This window comes from Penicillium canescens (genome assembly GCF_028828765.1).
Source record: "Penicillium canescens strain IBT 15451 chromosome Unknown utg000008l_segment0_segment0, whole genome shotgun sequence".
NCBI classification, from domain to species: domain Eukaryota; kingdom Fungi; phylum Ascomycota; class Eurotiomycetes; order Eurotiales; family Aspergillaceae; genus Penicillium; species Penicillium canescens.
Window position 1 is genome coordinate 1,455,616 of NW_026703970.1, and position 22,484 is coordinate 1,478,099.

The 22,484-nt window shown below is 49.2% G+C and overlaps 6 protein-coding genes across 6 annotated transcripts; 3 read left to right on the forward strand and 3 right to left on the reverse strand.

Annotated features, from left to right (window-relative positions):
* Positions 1–8,035: 8,035 nt before the first annotated feature.
* N7446_011408 (uncharacterized protein) lies at positions 8,036–8,368 on the forward strand (the record flags this gene model as incomplete). Its single annotated transcript, XM_058520150.1, has 1 exon — positions 8,036–8,368. One exon carries the CDS (start codon positions 8,036–8,038, stop codon positions 8,366–8,368), a length of 333 nt encoding a protein of 110 aa, XP_058367674.1.
* A 20-nt stretch (positions 8,369–8,388) lies between these two features.
* On the forward strand, positions 8,389–8,907 carry N7446_011409 (uncharacterized protein; the record flags this gene model as incomplete). The annotated part of the gene is made up of 1 exon (XM_058520151.1): positions 8,389–8,907. One exon carries the CDS (start codon positions 8,389–8,391, stop codon positions 8,905–8,907), a length of 519 nt encoding a protein of 172 aa, XP_058367675.1.
* A 3,009-nt stretch (positions 8,908–11,916) lies between these two features.
* On the reverse strand, positions 11,917–13,985 carry N7446_011410 (Iwr1 domain-containing protein). Its single transcript, XM_058520152.1, has 3 exons — positions 13,872–13,985; positions 12,346–13,740; positions 11,917–12,279 (listed from the first exon to the last, which is right to left on the reverse strand). The coding sequence occupies exons 1-3, from the start codon at positions 13,936–13,938 to the stop codon at positions 12,122–12,124; spliced, it is 1,620 nt and encodes a 539-aa protein (XP_058367676.1). The 5' UTR covers positions 13,939–13,985; the 3' UTR covers positions 11,917–12,121.
* A 908-nt stretch (positions 13,986–14,893) lies between these two features.
* N7446_011411 (uncharacterized protein) lies at positions 14,894–15,390 on the reverse strand (the record flags this gene model as incomplete). Its single annotated transcript, XM_058520153.1, has 2 exons — positions 14,894–15,139; positions 15,184–15,390. The coding sequence occupies 2 exons, from the start codon at positions 15,388–15,390 to the stop codon at positions 14,894–14,896; spliced, it is 453 nt and encodes a 150-aa protein (XP_058367677.1).
* Positions 15,391–15,403: 13 nt separating this feature from the next.
* N7446_011412 (uncharacterized protein) lies at positions 15,404–17,383 on the reverse strand (the record flags this gene model as incomplete). The annotated part of the gene is made up of 1 exon (XM_058520154.1): positions 15,404–17,383. The coding sequence occupies one exon, from the start codon at positions 17,381–17,383 to the stop codon at positions 15,404–15,406; it is 1,980 nt and encodes a 659-aa protein (XP_058367678.1).
* A 1,248-nt stretch (positions 17,384–18,631) lies between these two features.
* On the forward strand, positions 18,632–20,428 carry N7446_011413 (asparagine--tRNA ligase DED81; the record flags this gene model as incomplete). Its single annotated transcript, XM_058520155.1, has 2 exons — positions 18,632–20,238; positions 20,299–20,428. The coding sequence occupies 2 exons, from the start codon at positions 18,632–18,634 to the stop codon at positions 20,426–20,428; spliced, it is 1,737 nt and encodes a 578-aa protein (XP_058367679.1).
* Positions 20,429–22,484: the final 2,056 nt, after the last annotated feature.

Sequence of the window (22,484 nt, forward strand, 5' to 3'; positions counted from 1 at the left end):
TAAGTTTTTTTTTTCCCCTTGCTTACGGATACTCTGACTCGGATCCTTCAGCCACTTTCACCCTCGGACTTAGGGCTGTGATATGTACTTCCTAGATTCCGCGAACTGAACTGATGCAACGGTCTGACTCGCGAACTACTCAGGGCCGACGTCACCTTCGCATATACGCGAGCCATCCTGTTCATCCAGGGCTGTGTGCTCTCCCAATAAGAAGACCGGTGGCCGGAAGAGTGGCCCAACTGAGTCAAGATGCGCGAGCTGTCGTCGGATGCGGTCGGGCTCTAAGTCAGTCCGAGCTAAGAGTGGTCACAAATATCACCGAACAAAGAAATGCGCAGTTTTTCAACGTATGGATTCGAATAAAGCTAGGATAGAGCGGATCCAGAGGATCAAGAGTCGATAGTAGAAAATCATATACTCCATAACCTGAAGAATGCCAAGACCCTATACGATAGTGCCGGTTTTATACTTTTGGCAGCAAAGTGAAAAAAGAACACCTGCCGAAATAGGCGAAAAGCGGATCAGATTATCATTCGACTGAAACTAAAATCGTCCAGTGTCTCTGAGTTTCAGGGCTTAGACTTCGGGTGTTCTAATTCCAAGGCCAAACCTCGGAGATATTCCCTCCCGTGAAGAAAAGAACATCCGAACCACTTACTGAACTAGGCATAGCCCTGGAGTGTCAGACCCGTCAACGTACGTGTGAATACGACCTCTAGCTCCGAAATCCTACACACCATTCTCTCAGAGAGTGGCCACTCACACGTCCGACATTGAGATTTATGTTTGGACATCCAAGACAGGTCTCAACCAGTCATCGGCCGAAGTGAAACACCATAACAATGAGATAGTCCACGTTACAAGGCCCGATCCTGGGCGAAGGACCCAAGGCTCTGGCTTCGGTGTGATGACGGAGCACTAGTCCTTGCCTCTGTCGTCAATGCCCGGAGTTTGATTGGTTTAAAATGAAGGAAGAAAGGAATGTGCACGTGTGGGCCTTGACCTGATCGCTCGCTCACCGATAGTTATGAGATATCCTAGTGGAGGAGAGGTGAGAATGATGGTGTATATCAGTATGAGATATGAGATCAACTAGGCGTACCATGCATCTCATGATCATGATTATCACCAGCCCGGTCGCTAATGATCATCAACGTACAGAATGTAGCCGTGGACTATGTAGCATGAAACTACTGCAGTAATCCAGGGATGATGGCTGTTTCTTCCCTTTTTCGCCCCCTTCTCATCGCTTCTGACGAATCAGAATTCTCTCTCCTACCCTTTTCCTGTTGGTTCTTGGTCCTTTCTTTTCGAAGGAATCTTCATGTCACATCCCACTGCCTACACAATACATCCTGCAATCCTTCAACGCCTGCAATCCTCCAGCCCCAACACCCAACCTTGCAGTGCAAATCCTTCATGTCGCATAATCAAAGTTGCAAATCTAAGTACTTTGTCGGTGTGGCGACATCCATAGTTCCACTTTTCACTCTCACCTCTCACCCATACATCGTACCTTGTACCTACCGATCGCCTGCCGTGTAACCCGATCCTTCCATAAAGTTAAGTTACACCGTATGTACATGTACATGTAGTATTCATGTAGTACTAGTCAAGCGCTCTATCGCCCTACTTCATGTATAGCGTATAGTCGAACAATTTCAACTTACACTGCCCTGCATATAGTGATCCACTATTTTTTTTCAGAGATGTGATTTGGTAGTGTTGATACGCCGTGGCCTATCACATCCGTGTATACAGTAACCGGGCAGTTAGTGGGTCTTCTTTTAATTAAATTAAGGTCTGTTCGGAGTACCGGTATATAAGTAGGTAATGGGTAATGGGGTTAAGACCCCGGGGCTATGTACTGCACGGACCTAGTAAGCCGGGCAAATCAGGTTCGGCGAGGTGAAGCTGAAGAGGTATCTGCAGGCTATGTGATATCTTCAAAGTTGATGTGTATGTTAATGTAAATGTAAACGCTGTGCGACTATCTATTCAGATATATTGTCTCTCGAGAGGCACGAAACAAGCAAAGCTAGACCTGTCGGAGTACTTTACTTTTATTTATTTATTACTATTGTAAGACCCAAGTAATCAAACGAGACTGAACGATCGACCGAGTCAGAAAATAAGCAAGCTTCGGCAGTAAAGCGTAATCGGCACGAAAACCACGTGTCCCTAGTGCGAAGAGGCCCCTGCTAGACCGGCGCATCTGCGTGGCTAAAGGATCTAGCGGCTCTGATGAGCCGACATAGCGTCAGCCACCCTTCAAGTCTAACCCGTCTGGAAGGTAATCCGCGAGAGCAGGATGACACATCCACATCTTTTGCTCCAAGTCGACCTGATCTCTACCGATCACTAGCCGAGTCGTGAAGATGATCCGCAAAGACATATAGTAAATAGGCGTCCACAAGTGGGGGTGAGACTCGGAGTGAAATCATTTCAGATACGGAGTACGGAGTTTGGAGTGCGATGTCCAAACGGAGTACTACGTACTCTCCATACTCCATGGCCTGATTCGTATTTTATGTATTGTATTTACCAGCTGTACAGTATATGCGTATCCAGCCCTGCCAGTCATTTAGGCGTGTAAAGACGTATCCATATGACAATACCAATATAAAGGATTTCCAATTCTCATTCGCTGCTTCGCTTATCATTTCTTTGTTCTGTCTCCATTCCAGAACTGCGCCAGAACACCGAGACTCTCATTTATTGCCCGATTGAGCCTGTAGTAATCCTCAAGGTCACATCTCCTTCAACGTGACAGCCCTAGGCTGAATCCAGGAAAAGCAGCGAGCACGCTAGTAGGTATTGTATATTGGGCTCTCCTTGGCAGCGACGCCTGTTCTGTTCCCTGTCGTTGTGAGGTCATCTCGGCCTCGGCTATATGTTACAGTACGTGTTCTCTGCCGCCGTTGGGCCACTCCCAAAGCGGCGTTCCCGGTTCACTGCAGCGCGGAAAACCCATGTACATCAAACTAGGAGGAGGAGAAGTAGTACTCCGTATTGCGAAGTGCACGGCCAATCACGATAAGGATATACCCCGAGACTCGTGTAGAATACCGATGGTGTGGGGTCCAAGAAGCGGAGCCGGGCTACGTGTGTCTTTGTATATCACGGCGCTAGTCACAACGTATGCGAAGCAGAGTGCTTGCTACTAATGTAAGTGTCGTGTCTAGTGCGGATAATATCTGCACGATTACCACCATGCGGCTGAAACATACATCTCGAGGCGGGAAGGGGGTTTATTTTCTCTCTGCTCGTAATTCCAAGGGTATGTATATGGATGGGAGTCGGATCCGACGATCGGAGATTGAGTCGGCGGAGGCAACGAGAGAGAGGGGGCTTTTCTTTGTTCCTCTCACTTTTACTCCCGATAGAGGAATAGCTTGGAGGATTACCAAGATACCAAGAAAATAAAAGTCTCTTCTTTTGTTCTGGAACTTACGATGTGTGCAAACGTGTGCACGTTGGCGCTGGGCTTTGCGCCTCCCAACAGCCAACAGCCAACAGCCAACTCCCCAGGGTGAGGACTGTTACATCTTGCATGCAGATGTATACTGTCAGGTGCTCAATGCAGAAATATGGGTATTCCAAATACATCATGCCACGATCTGACAGTTCGGCGCAGTTCGGGGGATCGACTCCGATCCAAGGTTAGACACATCCTGAGCCTCAATTGGAGATCCACGGTTCAATGGTTCAATGACTTGATTCTCATACATGATTCAGTTGTTCTTTTGCCTAGTTGGTCTCTGATCTCCGTGGGGTCCTCTTTTTCGGCTTTTGCCCTGCATGTGTCTACCTAAAATACTGGAATAGTCAATTATTAGACGGAAAATTCCCGTTTCTAATGCGGGTACAGGATGAAGTCTAGAATGTTCAGATGTTTTGTATGTGCATGTTCGGACCCCCCGAGATTAATAATTATTATGTGCTCGGTTGGCGGCTATCGCTAACGCCTAGCACCAGGACAAAGCGTTGTGGCTCCATGGCAGAGATTTGAAATCTAGCCCTGACTGACAGTCAAACCCAGGAGTTTCGACACATCCGATCTGCAAACAAAGAAAAAGAAAAAGAGACAAAATTATTAAGAAATCAATTGGCCAGTATAGCATCAATTATGGACCAATTTATCATTTTTTGTCTTTACAGTCAACTCTCGCTTATACCACGGTGGGATATTGCACATTCTTGATAATAACACATCCCTTGCTTGGATGGCCCCTTCATTCCAGTTTTTTCCATATAAATTGACAGAATATAACACATTTTGTTTTACCACACTTTCTTCCTCTCAAATCTGCTTAGTCAGCGCAATCAACCAATCAGAATGCCTCAATCTACAAGCTCTCCTACCCTCCCGACCCCACCCAAGCGCGTCAGAATGGGACCAAAGCGTACCAAATTGGGTATATCAGACGCGCAGAAACAGGCACTACGGGCATTTTGGTCTAATACTAGCCCAAAGCCCACGCAGACTGCATGTGCTAAGTGGTTTGAGGACCAATTCAAACAAGTGATTGACCGGTCAACCATATCAAGGATCCTTTCATCCAAATACAATTATCTTGATACGGGCCCTGCAGGGGCAAACAAACGATCTTCATCCTCTCGTTGGCCATTATTGGACCAAAAGCTATATGACTGGGCAGATAACCATATTGGCAATGGAATACCAATAAATGGCCCTTTGATCCAAACTAAAGCAGCTGAGCTTTGGAGACAAATACCGGAATACAAAGATCGGACCAAACCTCAATTCTCTGAGGGTTGGTTAACTCGCTTCAAACAACGCCACTCTCTTCAATATCATACTTTCCACGGAGAAGCTGCCTCAGTCCCATCCTCGGTACATGATCAGATCAAAAGCACCAAATCGATTTGCAATCAATTCAAACCGTCCGAAATCTACAATATGGATGAAACTGGCCTATTTTGGCGACGTATGCCAAATGGTGGTCTTTCAAAGGGAAAAATTGCTGGCAAAAAGCTTGATAAAACACGAATCACTATTGTTGTTGCATCAAATGCGGATGGTTCCGATCGAGTCCCTTTATGGTTGATTGGCACAGCAAAAACCCCTCGCGCACTCCGGGGGTTAATTTCCGAGCTCTGGGATGTGTTTGGCGTCACAACAAGGCAGCATGGATGCGTCATGACATTATGGAGGACTGGTTGCGATCTTTCTATGGGCGTATTCCCTTAGATAAGAAAGCTTTGCTCCTTTTAGACAATGCTTCACCACATGTTATTGGACTCCAGCGAGCGCCACCACCACCCCGGATTACGGTTGTTTTTTTGCCAGCAAACGCAACTTCAATTTATCAACCCTTGGACCAAGGTATTATCCAAAACTTGAAGCACCATTATCGGAAGAAATGGATGCGCTATATGATTGCTTTTCTTGATCGTGGGATAGACCCAAAACAAAGAATGAGCATTTATTATACTGTTACCTGGGTAACGCAAGTTTGGAGAACAAGTGTATCAGACCAAACGATTATCAATTGCTTTAAACAAAGTACTTTGATTAGTCCAAAGTCTATACCTATACCTGAGTCCGCGCCCGAGTCCGCACCTGAGTCTGCACTATTTTCCGAGCCCGGATTGAGTGATGAGATTGAAAGTCTATATAATCAAGCAATTGATAAGCTTGGTGATAAAGATATTGTGCCATTTGACGAGTTTTTGAACCCTTCGGACGAAGACATGTTAGAAGATGGGACTGAAGGGCGAGATGAGACCAATGAGCAAGATATATATATTGCCCCAACAACCTCAGAAATTCAGGATATTGACATTGATGGGCCCCCACCTGAGCTTCTGTCTAATTCTGCTATATTGGACAGCCTCCAGGATATCCTACTATGGGTTTGTAGCAAAGAAAAGGGTACCTCGGACCATATTAGACAAATTGAGAGCTTAATCAGCGACTTTGGCAGGATTCAGATTGATGAGAAACGTCAGGTGACTTTGGATCAGATGATGGGATGGAAGACTAAATAGGTATTAGGGCTTAGAGTTAGCTTGTCAAATATTATGTCATCCTCTCACCAAAACACAACTCAATTATACCACGTAGTTTGGCTTGGATAGTATGCTGTGGTATAAGCGAGAGTTGACTGTATTGGAATTTATTTTTGGCTAGGAGCTAAGTATGCACAGCATGACTCGTAAAATTGTCTAGGGTTTGAATACATTGACATGCACCACGAAGTCACAACAGCTATCTTTTCAGGAAGGAAGTCTCACTTTGGTTCGAGCGGGTCAGGTACTTTGGTACTTTTGATTAAATCATTAACCACAGACTGTTCTACGGAGTCCGTACTATCGACTATATTATCCACATCAGGCTAAGGCCTCACGTGATTGTCCTCGTCTGCGGCTACGCGATTGATGAACCCCAACCCTCTCCGTGATTGGATCTGGTGGAGCAGAAACAAAGAGGAGCGGGGGGAGCAGGCTGGTTTAGCCCCGTGTTGATCTAATCTGCACGGAATCGGGGGCTTCAGGGACCTGTACAGTCTGTTCAGCGCCTGAGTAGGAGGCTTGTCAGGGATCTCGGAAGCAACGGGCCATACAGCGTCGACAGATGACGTCCCCCGTTGGGCTAGGGAGACGGCGCTTGCGCAAGTTGACTGCGCCGCAGATAGGCAGCTGTTTCTGGTTTTGGTTCTGGTTCCGTCACATTTACTGTTTCGGGTTTCGGAATTTTGGCGTTCACATTTCTATTCGCGTTTAATATTGAAAAGAGAGAGAGAGAGAGTGAGTGAGAGAGAGAGAGTGAGAGAGAGAGAGAGAGTGTGTGTGTACGTGGGCGCTTAGTTATGACCATACTCATCTCTTTTGGCACCGGCTGACGAAAATCCCAAAAACCGTTGGCGGCAAATGCAGATGACCGACGATCTTGGTCAAGGCGCAGATCTAGGGAGAAAATGGCGCAAAAGAACGAAAATTACAAGGATATCCGAAAGTGGAGGCCAATCATGCAGCTCGGCTGGATCGTCTGAAAAGGAGATTCCGGGATGCAACTTGACTGCGCGGGAAATCCGCTTTCCAACTATATACAGATATCAAGGCCGGAAAGCGAGCCGAGCCTGATGAGGATAGAGAAGAGCTTGTGCCACATCCCTCGGACATCTAGCCTTGGAATGTGTTGGCAGTTCGAGGCCAAATTGAGCCCGCATTAGCTCGACACGTTCATTCGTTGTGGTGTCCCAAGGCCATGGCGTATGTCGCAACAGATGACTCTTGCGTCTACCAATAGACGCCGCGCGTTTGTGTTGGTTTTTAATTTCACTGTATCTGAGAAGAACTGAAACATGTACCAAAACAGAAAATGCTTCCATCTTCAGGGCTGTCTATAGCTGCTACTAAAATTTGTAATTGACATTTGCGCTAAGAGTGTAAAAGGGTAAAGGTGTAAATCCACACGGAATTGCCGCGGAAAGGGACACAGAGACTTTGATCGCCACTTTTCTTCAAAGATATCGATTTAAATAGTGGCGAAAAATAATAATAATTAAAAGCCCTTCTCCACCGGACACGGAGCACCCTGTCCGGTTCACCGATTAATTATTTTTTATTCTCTGGGGGTGGAACCAAACCACCCCTGTAGCCTTGTGTATCCGCGGTACACAGCTATACAGGGGGCCAAAAGGAGCAGACAGTTAGCTTGTTCGATTCTGTTTCTCATTTAAGGCTCTGATCTGCTTTTTCCTTAAGTCTTTTTTTTTTTTTTTTTTTGATCTATAAACCTTGGCCTGTTACCCCAGCTATACTTCATCCCACCTCCCTTACTTTTACACACGTTCATTCCAAATATCCCCCATTGATCGTTGGATCTGATATACGCCGCTTCTCCTACATCCTCCCCACTAAAATTAATTTGGTCTGTGCAACCGCTTGGGACCCAAAAAAAAAAAGTGAAGCTCGGCTTTTCACCCCGGATTCAGATCTATTCAGATCTATGAACCACAAAACCTACTCGCCTGTACTTCTACACCACAACAAGGCACACATCATAATGGAAACACGCACAGAATACGCGCAGCGGCCCTCAACACGACAAAGCCGCATGAAAATCGACGCCCTCTTAAATCCGGGCGAAGGAGACAGCTACTCAGACTCACCTCGCTCCCAACACGCCTCAATCCCATCCATCCACAGCTACCAACACTCGCCAAGTTTCCCCCAAGTCCAAACTACTGGTATGGACGATACCACGACACCAGCCCGGGTGCACTATCCAGCGCAACCCACAGCAGCAGCCATAGCCATAGCGAAAGCCAAAGTCACAACCACGCAGGCCCAACAGCTCACCACCAAAGCCAAAGCCAATCCCACCACATGTTCCTAACATACCGCCCCTCAAACCAAATGAGCACAAACCCAAACAGCGCCAGACACAACAGCACCAGCAACCAAGGGTCGGTGTCCGGCCCAGGCTCACGCTCAACAAACTCTTCCCCAGACCCCTATCACCCGCAGAGCCGCGAACGCTACGACAGCGTCTCAAGCAGCTCCAGCGCAAACGCAGATCGTCGCCGGCCGCCGCGCCCCAAGTATGAGGAGGAGGAGATGTACTTTATCTGGTACCATCGCGTTGATCTGTGCCAGGAGTGGAAGGAGGTGCGCGAGGCGTTCAATCGGCAGTTTCCAGATCGCCAGAGACGTGGCTTTCAGGGTATTCAGTGCAAGTTCTATCGCTTTATTAAAGAGAAGAAGTGTCCTACTTTGCGGGAGCAGCGGCGGATGCGTGATGGCGAGTTTTTGAGGGAGGGGACTAGTGTTCAGGGTGGGACTGAGTCTGGGGCGCCCCGGTTTGGTGTTATTGAATGGGGGAAGGTTTGGTATCCTTGGATGAGGGAAAGTAGGGCGGAGGTTTTGAGGTTGTGATTTCTTTGTTGTTGTTTAATTGCGTTTTCTTTATGGGTGGTTTCTTTGTTTTTTTCTGGGCTGGGAGGTACTCTCGTTTTTGCGTCTTTTTCTTTGCACTTTTGCTTTGGGTTACTTTTTTGTCTTTTTTACTCAAGATACCTCACTGGAGTTCCTTTTTTCAGCGTGGGAGGTCTATTTGTGGACTCCTGTCGTTTGGCAGGGTGTTTTCTTTTTTTTGGGCCGCGCCAGGATGTTCACTCCCTGACTTTTCTTGACGTCTACACTACACTATACTATACCATCTTGACTTGGAGCAATCCGGTCGGACACAGCTATCAACAGCTCAAATGAGATTCAGATTCAGATTTATTCTTCTGCATGACACCACTCGTAGGCCATTCTGCATCTGTAATCCCCGCTATCAATATTCCTATAGTTAGTCCAGTTTCTCCGTTAGCCGAACCCTGTCGGAGACTTGCGAGTGGCTACAGTACTAACGATTGACTCTTTCTAATTGATAGAAGCGTAAATACCACAGCAAATGCAATGGGCCGAAAAGCAGGCTGACTCGTCAATCGTGGGGTCCAATCCTTCAATTCTAGCCCCAACAAGACGATATGGCAGTGCAAGCACAAGCAAGGACAAGGGCAAGACACAACATCCTCAGCCTACTACGGATCCATCGCTATAATTACTAAAACCGGACACATCGCCCCCTGCAAATGTAACCCACAGCCCCCGATTCCAAATTCTAAGAAGGATCAATCCTGGAAGGATGCACCTTCAATAAGTCACCGGTGGCTGCAAGTCCAACCCGTGCAGTGTGGAACAAAAAAAGAACACGAAACAAAAATGGCCCTCAAAATGGATCTTAAAATCTATCGGAGATCGACAACGACATCTACGTACGAGACCGCGTCACTGAAATGCAATACAACATAAAGCAAGCCATCATCAACAATAGTGACTGTGTACATACAGTCGGTCAAAGCATAGCCCGAAACAATAACAATGCGCTTGATTTTCGCAGTGCAGTAAACTAGCTGCATAGCCACCGTTGATCGGCGGTAGAATAGACGCGTTTAATATGAGATATGAGATATGAGATACCATCTGAGGAAAGGGAGGTCTGGCAGAAGTGAGGGGTCAAGCGCAGCTCTGAGCGCAGAGGTGGGAGGCAGTAACCAGTGCGCGGTCGTAAGTACAGTACATGTATAGGAGGTGAGACGGGGGTCGGGTATGGGGTGTGCATTGGATGTGTCGCGCGCAAGCGCTCACGTTAGTATGGATCTACGTTTCTTTACTTTCTTTTGCTTTTTCTCTTTTCTGATGGCTCGCTCTAGCTTTTGTTTTGCATGTATGCTTGTGGTCTTTGATAATTGGGATCTACGAGTTCGATCGAATTGGGTAGATGGGCATATGATTTGCTTACTGTATGGACGTATGTGGTGCTGTTTCTAGATTTTGGATGGAGACTTATAGGTACCAAGTTGGTAGGTGAGCACATGTGTTTGCAATTGGACTTTCTTATTGTTAATTACTCGTTATATAGTAGTTAGAACTGGAGCAGGAGACAGGAACAGGAATGATAATTAATTAGATCGCATTAAGATCCCATCTAAAATGATGACCAAATTGGTGTAGCGTCGGGATCGGGGAACCATCCCGTAGGTGCCTCAAAGTTTTCATTCCATGACAGAGGGACGATCACTGTGCCCAATGTCTCAGCCTCAACCTCGAAATTCGGGGATTGGAGAAGGACATTCGGGGAATCGGGAGGATGTGGGGCGCATACTGCTAAGATGCATCGTAAGGGACTAGCCTAGTACATGTACAGTGGAGTGAAGAGAGAATGTTGATCGGCATACTATAACGTAAATTAAGGCCCCAATGTCGAAATAGTCAGGGGCCAATGTGTACTCTATCAGTGGGGCAATCTAAATTGCGGCACACATACGTGTTTAACAGCTTAAGAATGGCATGGGTATACTATAACATGGTCTAGAATGGCGATGTATAGAGTGCACAACAGTCAGACAGAAAAAGCCAATCTCTAATTCTTCAAAGGCTAATACTCGTGCAGAAATGACTCGGGATTTGAATGTCACTGCATGACACATGCCACATATGCCACTGCCCAGGTAGGCTTGGACGTTTCAACGTCTGGTACTCCGTGCGGCACATCATACATCAATTTCGTATTCCATAAAACAGCCCAAAAAAGCAAATCATTCCCAGAATACAGATACCATACGCTTACACTTATACTTACATGTATAGTATAGTAAGGACCAAAAAACAAAGTAAACAACAAATACTCCATCCCCAACTCGGCACGAACTTCCCGGCGCCATAGTTCGCCCTAACAGGCCCCAATCCACCCGATCCCCCTATCGCTGTCGAATCTCATCAGCACTAATCTGAAATAGGCAAGAGGGGCGCCGTGAAGGACAATATGATTTGTGCTTGTTTAATCTATCTCCACCAATTGCGGGCTGCTGATTCCCGTGTAAGCGAATTAAGCGATCCGAAAGTGGAATGTGGGTTTTGTGTGGATTTGCATTTACACTCCTCGTATTCGTATGTAAATACATGTATATGATCGTGTACTGTATAGCATGCTTGACGATTACCATATCATGTCATTTTATATCGAGAAAGGTGAGGATTGAGGTTTGTGTTAGGTTGGGCGGGCAGGGATTGTGGTTGTACGGACACAGTAGGTTATGTGTGTGCTTAGGGGTCGTATTGTCGGTCGACTTGTGTATGTGGAAGAATGGAGAGAGTGAAATGCTGTGTATATATGTGCATCTATCCTGGTTTATGGTCGTAGGCGTGTTACAGGATAGCCTGCTGTGGGTATGTTCTTATCCATGGTCGATGTCAGGTTACATTCGTTCTGCAGTAGGCGCAACGGGGCACGATCTAGATATCTACTAACCTTGGTAGTGTAATGCACAGGGCTACGGTATGTCAAGTGTAAGGATGATTTCAATGGAGCAATTGCTCGGTGGTCACTTGTGAGATGTCAATTTTGTCAGTTGTTCTCCTAGGGTCGCGACAAGGTTGAGAGGCTAGAAGCAAAGAGATTAACAGAAACAATGCATGGGGTATCCTATGCGTGAACTAGGTAAAAGAGACATTGGCCAACCACCGACCCAATACGAGCAAGCAAGAGGAACATGACTTTCGATGGCAGTAGAACAAAGCGTCCATCAACGCAAGTAGAAAATCAGTAATCATCAGAATCCGAGCCCTGACCACCATAACGCGAGTTATACCCAAAACCAGAGTTAAACCCATCCTCACTGGCAGAATCATCAAAGTCAAAGCCATCATCGTCAGATGAAATCTCCTCATCGGGGTAGTCATTGGCGGGATTGTTCTCAGCTAAATTGGAAGGTTGGGTTAGTGAGAGTCCATACATCGCAATTCGAGGACCAAAGGGAAACTTACCATTCGAATCCGCGTCCTCACTATCCCACTCCTCCTCGTCATCTTCAACGAAATGCTCCCAATACTGCTCATCCTCTTCTGTAATGACAATAACACCAACACCAGACTGAGCCTTGGTAGCATTCTTCTGCTGCTGTTCGGATTCATACTCAGAGAGAGGGTTCCTGAGCATCTCACTTTCCGACAGCGGGCGCCGAATATAGACATCGTAGACATAGTCACCATCATCATCTTCCGCTTCAGGCATGTCATCCACAGCCTCCTCATTCTTCAGCGGGGACTGAGACCCAGACTGAGATTGAACAGGAGCGATTCTAGGTTCCTTCGGCTGCCTCGGCTGATATTTCAATGGCGGCTTACGCGTGGAACTCACAGGCTGAACGGCCGACACATTCCCATTCCCAGCAATGCGCGTATCAAGATCCATAACATGCTTCTGCTCATCTCCATCATTACCATCATCCACCTGAAGCTCAAGAGCAACCTGCTCAAAATCCCTAGCAAGCCGCTCAGACTCCTCATCCCAATTCCTCTGCTGGGTCTGCTGCGCAGATTTCTCCAAAGTCTCACTAAGCCGATTCTTCGCCGCAGAAATCGACCCCTTCCGCTCCTCCCTCCACCGCCGTTCAGCCTGATTAACAACAGGCCGCTTCCGCGGTTTCACAGGCGAAGCCGGAGCCGAACCCTCCACGACTTCCTTCGGCGGAAGTGAAATAACCCGATCCCCAAGCTGCGCCTGCGCAACCATATCAGAGACCATGGACGTCTTGCGCGAATGGGTGCGCCGATGCAGTTGTTCAACTAGCACGGCGACACCCGGTGCCGGACCATCAGCGCGACGTTTTTGGATTCCGCCTGGACTCCGGAGAGAACCGAGGTTTGATCTGGAGATCTGGAAGCGACGGAGGGATTGTGCGCGGCTAGGTGATGCTGTTCTAGATGATTGCTTGGTCTCTCCTTTTGCTGCTGCGTCGGGAGTGCTGGGTCTAGACCCTGACCCGGATACAGATCCAGATATAGGTGCAGGTGCAGACGCAGGGCTGGTCTGTGATGGAGAAGGCGGTGCTTGACCCGAGTAAATGAGTTGCCGGCGCTTTTCCTCAAGCTCTTTGCGTGCGGCTGCGAGACGCTGTACTTCACGGAATTCCGCGCCTGGTGAGGTAGCTCGGACTGTCGGGACGACATTGCCATTCCCATTTGAGGATGCTGGTGCTCGGCGAGAGACGTGCAGACTGCTTACTGAGCGCGGGCTGCGCAGGAGCCGCTGGGCTGCTGGGTGCGCTGTTGATGGTGGGCTTGGAGATGTATCTGAACTTTCGCTGGCCTTCAGTGTTACTCTGTGGAAGACGAAGTCTGTGAATCGTCTTTTGGTTTGATGGAGTGCCGATTGGATATCTGGGGTTCTAGTTAGTGGGTATTTTCAATCGTTGACAGGAAATTTAGGGCAAGGGGTATGTAATAGACTTTCATGCATTTTTTGGAGGGGGTACATCGCGGGGAAAAACAAGGGGAGCATTTTTTCTTACAGAGGGTTTCCACAGGTTCTTCTTCGCGCCTTCGCTTGATGTTGATTTGCTCTGGGGGAAGCGCCATGTTGTGATGTCTTCAGTTGATCATGCGATGAGTAGACTGATGTTGGGATGGAGGGATGGGAGGCCGAGTTGGTGATTGGAATCATCCAGTTTGATGTATCTGATCCGTTCCTGATTTAGACTAGTGCTTCACGTGATATCTATATCGAGAAGGCCAAAGACTACACATCGGTCGCTCTACTGAACTGTACGAGGACTACACGTTTGATGAAGGTATCACTGGTTCTCTTCTCGCTATGGGTATTGTCATCGACTCATTTCCATGCTTTCCCGGGAACTCTCCACTAGGTACACATCTGCAGCCCTGACCTGCTTGCTTTTTGCAACCGAAATATCCACGACAGACAAGCGGGGCAGGGCCGGTATTTCCACTAGATCATACCACCGGTATGCATCCTGCCCAAGGATATGATAATGTAAAATCTCTAACCAAAAGACCATAAGAAAGAGCACCCAGGGCCCGAGTGTGGTGCACCACTCTCCCTGTGGTTCATGATCCAGCGAAACATGCGGTGTGCTCAGTCCCTAGACCAACATAAAGGAATAAAATGATAAAATGGAAGATAAAAAGAAGGAAAAGACTCATAGCCAGCTAGCAATACATGGTGATAAAAGAAGGGGAAGATGGCATGAAAATGAAATTAATAGGGGAATATAAATCATTGGCGGCGAACTGAATATGTCCGGACAAAATGGGGGAGGAAATCCAAAAATGCCAAAGTAGAAAAGAAAAGAAAAAGGGGGTTGAAGTGAATGGCAAAGAGTTAGAAAGGTAATAGAAAAAAGAAATTATGACCAATACAAGAAACGAATCAGAATCAAAATGGGGGAAAGTAAAAAGGACGTGACAATCAACAAGGGACTATATGTATGAAATAAGAAGAAATGGCATTAGATTCACAGAGGACAATGAGTCAATTATGCATCCCCGGGTATGCATACTTTGATGCAAATGATTATTTGGCCCCGATCTCCTCTTCAGCCCAGCCGGGCAGGGAGTTTTCGTTTTGAATAGCCAGTCCGAATCCGGGGTGGTTGAGGCCGCCGAGCGCAGAGGTGAAGCTGGAGAAGCTGCTCTGGGGCTGGTGGGCGGCTCCTGTGCGGGTGTGGCCAGGTTGGCCAGAGACAGGACCAAAGGGCTCTTGGGAGAAGGAGGGCAGGCTGACGGCTCTCGAGAGTGCGAGGCACGGGGAACGCTCAGGCTGCTGGTGCTGGCGTGGTGACCGTGGCCGGAGCCGTTACCCACGCTCAGGTAGCTGTTGTTTGAGGACTTGTGCGGGTGCATTGGTGGGTCCATGCTTCCGTTGGAGAGCTCGCCGTTGGTGGCGCCGTTGTATAGCGACTGCTGGGGCGGGGCCTGGGACTGTGCCTGCAGGCCGCCTAGGGCCATAGGGTCTCTGAGTCCGTTCTCCTGGTCCTGTGTCTGGTGGGCAGACATCTGATTTAGGTACATGGTGAGAGGATTGCTAGATCCGACGTTGAGGACGCCAGAGGGTGAGGAGACTGTCTGCAGAGGGTGGCGCTGCTGTCCATTCTGAGAGCCAGTGGATCCGGGTGCTGGGGAGAGAGCGGGACGAGTCGGACTGGACTGGGAGCCGGACTGGCTGAGGTTCTGCTGAAATCCGTTGAGAGCGGGGGGTAGGAGACTGAGGGCCTTCCATGCCGGATCCATTGCGGCCCTGGCCATTCTGGTTGTTTCCAGCCTGACGGGGAGGGTTTCCACAGCGGTCTTTACCAAAATTGATCTTGAACCGGCGGTAGTCCTCACGGTTGCGCATACCCTCGATGGCCTTGATGGCATTGGCGATGTTGGTGAAGTTGACAAACGCACAGCTCTTCTCGCGCAGGGTGTTCACCAACTCGATCTCACCATACTCCGAGAAGTCCTGGCGGAGGCGTTCCTCCGTCCAGGCCTCGTCCAAGTTACCGATATACACGTTACGCGACGCGCCTCCGCTGACTGCCAGCGCAATGGCTGGCGGGAGAGGGCCTGAGTGCTTGCCCCAGCCAATCTTGAGTCGTCGATTGTGGATCATCAGACCCTGAAGGTTGCTCAAGGCATAGAATGAGGCAGCCGAGGTAGGATCGATGAATGTAACGAAGCAAATGTGCTTGTCAGGAATATACCGGACGTGGTGCAACAGGCCTCCACGCACAACATTGCAGATCTCTTCAATGGTGGTTTCAGGGTGAATGTTTCCAAGGTAGATAGTTCGGTTGCCAAGGTTGTTGACACCGCCCGCTGTCGTGGCCACGGCGGCCGCAGCCACAGACTGTTGCGCAAGCGCATTGGAAATCAAGTCACGATCCGCCGTGTTGAGCACGTGCGCGTATCCTGGGGCGATTCCCAAGAACTGAGCAGCATTTTGCTGCTGAGTCTTGGACACATATGCACAACGGTCCTTGCCGTAGAACACCCGCTTTGGCGCTTGCCATTGCTGCTCCTGAGGGAGCTGGGTGACGGCCTTCATCGCATTACTGATGGACAGGAAGTGTACAAATCCAATAGCCTTCTCCTTGACAATCTTCACGGTGTCAATGGGTCCGAACTTGCCCAATTCCTCCCGGAGGTCATCTTCGGATGTTTCCTCGGGCAGATTTCCGAGGTAAACATTACGCGACGCGCCCGACTGTTGGACTGCCAGGGCGACGGAGGTCGGAACCTGAGAAGGCTTGCCCCAGCCAACCTTGATATCATTTCCCTTGATGGCCAGCTTCTTCAAGATGGCATCAGAGTGGAAATGAGTGGCAGAGCTGCTGTCCAAAAAGGAGATAAACGCGCAGTTCTTATCGGGGAGCAGGCGAACAGACTCAATTTGGCCGCTACGCACATGATTAAGGATCTCCTCAGCAGATGTTTCAGCTGGGATGTTTCCTAAGTAAACAGTGCGGCTGGTCCCCGACAGCATGCCGGGGGCCACTGAAGCCTGCGGGCTCCCCAGAGCCGCATTGCCCATACCTCCAAGACCATTGATAGGCGACTGAGGGCCCATCATCTGAGAAGCACCCATGCCGTCGGGCGACATCATTCCATATAGACCCTGGTTCTGCATTCCTTGAGTCGGGCTGTGCATGTGGTTCTGGTTGTTCTGAGCGTGTCCATTGCCATTGGCCTGAGAGAAGCTACCGAAATTGGCGAACTGAGGCGATTGGAAGGCCGAGGGAGTTCCAGGTTGGAACGGACTGCCCACCAGCAGCTGGGAGGGTAAAAGGGGGGTGAAGTTCATATCGAAACCCGAAGCCATATCGGATTGTTGTCCTGGATTTGTGTTTATAGCGGGTATATTGGCGCGACGAGCGTTTCGATCCGAGAATCCTTGAGAGTGTGGATGGTTATTGTTGTATGCTCCGTGGGAAAATCCAGTGTCGCCGTTGAGCGCGTATTTGGACCCGGGAGGGATTAGACGCGAGTTGTTCGGGATGCTTGATATATCCGAGGTTTGCATGGCGAGGTCGAGTCCTGAGGAAGTCGAAGCGACTACCAGACTAAGGAGGCTCTGAGAAGAAAAAGAAAGGAATTATCAGATCACCATTCAGGAGGCCACTCCACACGGGTCACGAGAAAAGGGGAGAATATAAATATAGGTGGAGAAAGAAGAAAATGAGGATAAAGTGGGCAAAAGACGAGACGTGTCTAAATGAATGGAATGTCAAGAAGGGAATGGGGAAGACCAACCGTTTCTCCGGGAATGCGTATGTTCAGTTGGCCATGCGAAGAGAAAAGGGGAGAGAGAGAGGCTACAAACAGTTAGCTGAAAGGGGATAAGTGGGAGCAGAAGAAGAAGGCCAAAAAAAGGGGGCTATGGAGAAAGGCTTACCTTGACTAAAAATTAAGAAATCGAAAAGAAAAAAAAATGCAGGGTTAAAGAGAGAAAGAATGAAAGGTAAGGAAGTGAATCCAGGTAAGGTATGAGAGAGGAAAAAACATAAAAGGGGCAAGTCATTATACGGAGGAGTGGATTAAGGGGGCCGAACTACAACTCCATTTCTTATTTTTGCTACAGTAGTGTATTTTCCCCAGTTCTGCAGAGAGACCCAGCCACAATTTACCCCTGGCAAGTATATGAGAAAGACCAACCTTGGAACCTGCAAAGTCACTGTAAGTTAGCCTCCTTAATGTTCTCCGTAGGCTCCCTGCATGCCAAGAGCGGAGTCCCGTGACCTTCAAATTATGTCAGTTGAGACAGTTGACAGAGGTGGACGGATATCTGCTAAGTTATAAGTTATGCTGATCTCGACTTTGACACGTACTCGAAATGCGGTGTTTACCTCTGTCCCGGGATACGAGATACCTTACATGTGTACGAACTAAAAGTGATATGTCTTCAATACAATACACCAATCAGTAAGATTCTAGGTAGTATAGATGAATCCTACTAAATATCAGATGCTATAGATGATATACTAACTAACTATACAATTAGGAAAGTTTGAACCAAGTTGAGTCATATCGAATTGTCGCCTCAGGCACCCGTGGGGAATCCCGCAGATCGGAAATTTACCCCTCCACAATGTGTGATTCTCCTTGCGTTGAACACTTTGCAATTGGGAGATAAGAGGCCTCTTTGCTGCGTCTTATCAGGTGAGTATTCTGATCTGTCCTGGTCCCTGAATCTATGACTCACATACCGGACACTATTAATTCGCGACTCACAGAACTCGTTCCCAACCTAGCATTGCAAGGATAAAGCGCAATGGCGTCCACCACCATCTACATCGACGAGGACGTCGGAAGAGACGAATCTCCCGGCAACGGTACCGAGGCCGCTCCCTACAAGACCCTCGTCCACGCCTTCTTGGAACACGCTCCCACCACTGAGGGCATCCAGTACCTCACGCGCAAGTCCCAGACCGATGCCGCCGGCGAGGATGTCGACCCCGCCGCCAAGTTGGAGTGGAAGCCCGCCACCAAGTCAGCCATGAAGAAGGCCAACACCCTGTGTGAGCAGCGCAAGAAGAAGGCTGCCAAGGAGCACGAATTGGCCATCCGTGAGAAGGCCGAGGCCGACAAGCGCCAGAAGGTCCTGGAGGAGGCCAAGAAGATCATCATCAAGGAGGACACCTCCCTGCCCAAGCCCGTCCGCATTCGCCTGGATGACACCGACCCTGCCACTGTCAAGTTGCGCTCCCCCGAGTCCGATGAGCCTGGCACCCGCGTCCGCGTCCTGGGTCGCGTCCACCGCATGCGCGCCCAGAAGGACTACGTCTTCATCACTCTGACCGACGGCTACGGATACCTCCAGTGTATCCTGACCGGCGATATGGTCAAGACCTTCGACATCATGACCCTCACCCTCGAAACCTCCATGGCCATCCACGGTGAGATGCGCGCCGTGCCCGCCAAGCAGCACGCCCCCAACGACCGTGAGCTGCACGCCGACTACTTCACCATCATCGGCCGCGCCGCCGGTGACAAGGAAGCCATCACCACGCGCGTGGCGCCGGACGCCGACCCGCAGACTCTGTATGACAACCGTCACCTCGTGCTGCGTGGTGAGACCTCGTCTTCCGTCATGAAGGTGCGCGCCGCCACTCTGCGCGCCTTCCGCAAGGCCTTTGAGGGCCACCGCATGCTGGAGGTGTCTCCTCCCGCCATGGTGCAGACCCAGGTCGAGGGCGGTAGCACTCTCTTCGGCTTCGACTACTACGGCGAGAATGCCTACCTGACACAGTCTTCCCAGCTGTACCTGGAGACTTGTCTCCCATCTCTGGGCGACGTGTTCTGCGTGTGCCCATCGTTCCGTGCCGAGAAGTCCCTGACCCGCCGTCACCTGTCAGAGTACACTCACATCGAAGCCGAGCTGGACTTCATCACCTTCACCGATCTGCTCGACCATCTCGAGGAGATGATCTGCAGTGTCATTGACCACGTTCTCGCCGAGCCCGAGATCGCCGGCTACATCAAGCAGCTCAACCCCGATTTCAAGCCCCCATCCCGTCCCTTCCGTCGCATGAAGTATGACGATGCTATCCAGTGGTTGATCGAGCACGAAATCCCCAACGAGGAGGGACAGCCCCACAAGTTCGGTGATGATATTGCCGAGGCTGCTGAGCGTCGCATGACCGACATCATTAACCAGCCCATCTTCCTGACCCACTTCCCTGCCGAGATCAAAGCTTTCTACATGAAGAAGGACCCCGAGGACCGCCGCGTCACCGAGAGTGTCGACGTGCTCATGCCCGGTGTTGGTGAGATCGTCGGCGGAAGTATGCGCATGGACGACTGGGATGAGTTGATGAACGCCTACAAGCACGAGGGCATGGACCCCAAGCCCTATTACTGGTACACTGACCAGCGCAAGTAAGTTTATTCCAGCTTCCCGGCTTCCATACCGGTCCCAATACTAATATCTCATTATAGGTACGGTACCTCCCCCACGGTGGCTACGGTCTCGGTCTGGAGCGTTTCCTCGCGTGGTTGTGCGCTCGCTACACCGTCCGTGATTGCTCCTTGTACCCTCGCTACACTGGCCGTTGCACACCTTAAATAAAGCACAAAAATAAGCATGATCATGATAGGGTTAGGCATTGGTAGAACGAAATATGGTTGCTCATGTATGAGGATAAACTTTTCCTTTATCTTGTTTTCTGATACCGCGATTTCGAATAAATAGACTGATAATTTCTCATTGCCCTCGAATGTGTGAATTATTAGCGGGACTATCTACTACAAGAATTTCTACTGAACGTTAGCATGACACTTACATCTACGTCCCCTCCAACCCTGCAATACCACTTGCTACCTAGCCAGATAGATCAATATCAATATCGATGCCGACTCCCTCCCCTACCCACAGCCTTCTCCAATGTAGACAACCTCAATAATACACCGTACCCAGTATCCATCACGACCATCAAACCCCCAGTCCAATCTTAGATCCCGATCCAGATCCAGTCCCGTGTCAATCTAGTCTACTCCAGTCCAGCTCAAAACCCCAGCACCAGGGACCCGGGATTAAAGAATCATCTACGGGATCATGCATGTCATGTGCACCTGTCGGGCACAGCAGACCGAGACCAAACCCAAACTCCCCGCTGGATGTGCACATGTATCTGGACTGGTCTGCAACGGAACTGTTATGGTTATGGTTATGTTTGTTGGATAGGATGGTGAGATCTGTACGTTTATGGGTGTGGAGTTTGCTTGGTGCGAGGCTTGAGGTGTCTGTTGTTGTGTGTGGGTAGTGTGGTTCTGGGAGCTGGATAGGGATGGGTAGTGAAGAGACGAAAGGAAAAGAAGGTTCTCAACAATTGTTGTTTTATTCGTTCCATTTCCTCCATCCCTCTGCCCGTGGAACTGGTTCGTGTGGTCAGCTCTGTTTGGTCAGCTCTGGCTGTGGCTGGTGTAGTGAGTCGTGTCCGAGTTCGAGGTTGAGATAGTATTCGACACGCGAGTATTGTGATGAGCATCAAGATGGCTTTGTTCGGTCTGTCTCGCTTCGTTTAGTGTTGTGCCTGTGTCTGTTTGTGTTAGTGCTGGTCAGCCGGATTCCAATCCCGGCTCCGAGCTGTTATCCATCTCGAATCAAACAGGGAGACTGGTAGACAGGAATGTCATCGAATAGGAGAGGAAGACAGAAGGATGTTCAACTTGAAGTGAAGCAAGTCAGGTGTGCGCGTCTGGACTGTCAGGGTCTCTCGAAGTCACGGGGAAGAACTCTGTGGCCCTAGTCAGTATTCAATCCCTGCTCCACATCTCCATCGCACAGCATCGACACTGTCCTTTATCAAGTGATGAACGAATGTCTCTCAGATGGAGAGAGGGAGAGTCTACGTCTCACAGGAAAGGAGGCACACACGATCCACAAGGCCTGGCTTGCTATTGCTCGAGCCGACACGGAGATAGAACCCGTAAGTCCCACTCTCTTCCATTCCACTTGACCCCTTTGAGAAACAGCAGGATCATCTTTCTGGACATGAACAGCGGTTGTTCCAGGGTGAACACACGCTAGGTCGGTGTCAGTGTTAATATTGTTGGTGTTAGTGTTGCTATAATATGTGCTCTCTCCATCCACAGATGAGGGCAACTAACCCCCTTACAGGACGTGGCCATTACAATGTCCATTCTTCATTCACGCGAACCGCCGATCTCATGTCTGGTTCCTTTTTCCATCCCTGTTTGATTGGCACAGTCTCGACATGACGTTCCATGACCCTCTGGCCGGACTTCGGTTCGATCCGCACGTAGGTAGTGGCGGAGATATGATAGTGCGTGTGCATTTCAATTGGTTTGGCCCGGTCCCTGGTACACGCAGGCCTTGGTCTCTTGCCTTCCTGGGATTTGAAGCTTTATCGATGGCGATACCGAATACGTTTGGTTCACATGCGCTTGTCGTCACCACCACGTACAATTGGTTTTGACGGTGTGATATCTGTCTTTTCTGCTGTATTTTCCTATCCTGGTGCAGGCCAAGCGGGTATGTTTGGCCACTTGACACTCATATATGGTTTGTCAATATCGACACAACCAACCTCGATGGCCGGAAATGCAAATCCGGCACCGCGAATAATCATCCCAAGGAAAGAAATGTGACCAAATATGTGTGT

Coding starts and splice junctions, on each gene's coding strand:
- N7446_011410 (XM_058520152.1), bottom strand. CDS start 13,938: ATGGCGCTTCCCCCAGAGCAAATCAACATCAAGCGAAGGCGCGAAGAA. Junction 13,741..13,871: donor AGAACCTGTGGAAACCCTCT/GTAAGAAAAAAT, acceptor CTAGAACCCCAG/ATATCCAATCGGCACTCCAT. Junction 12,280..12,345: donor TGAGGACGCGGATTCGAATG/GTAAGTTTCCCT, acceptor CTTCCAATTTAG/CTGAGAACAATCCCGCCAAT.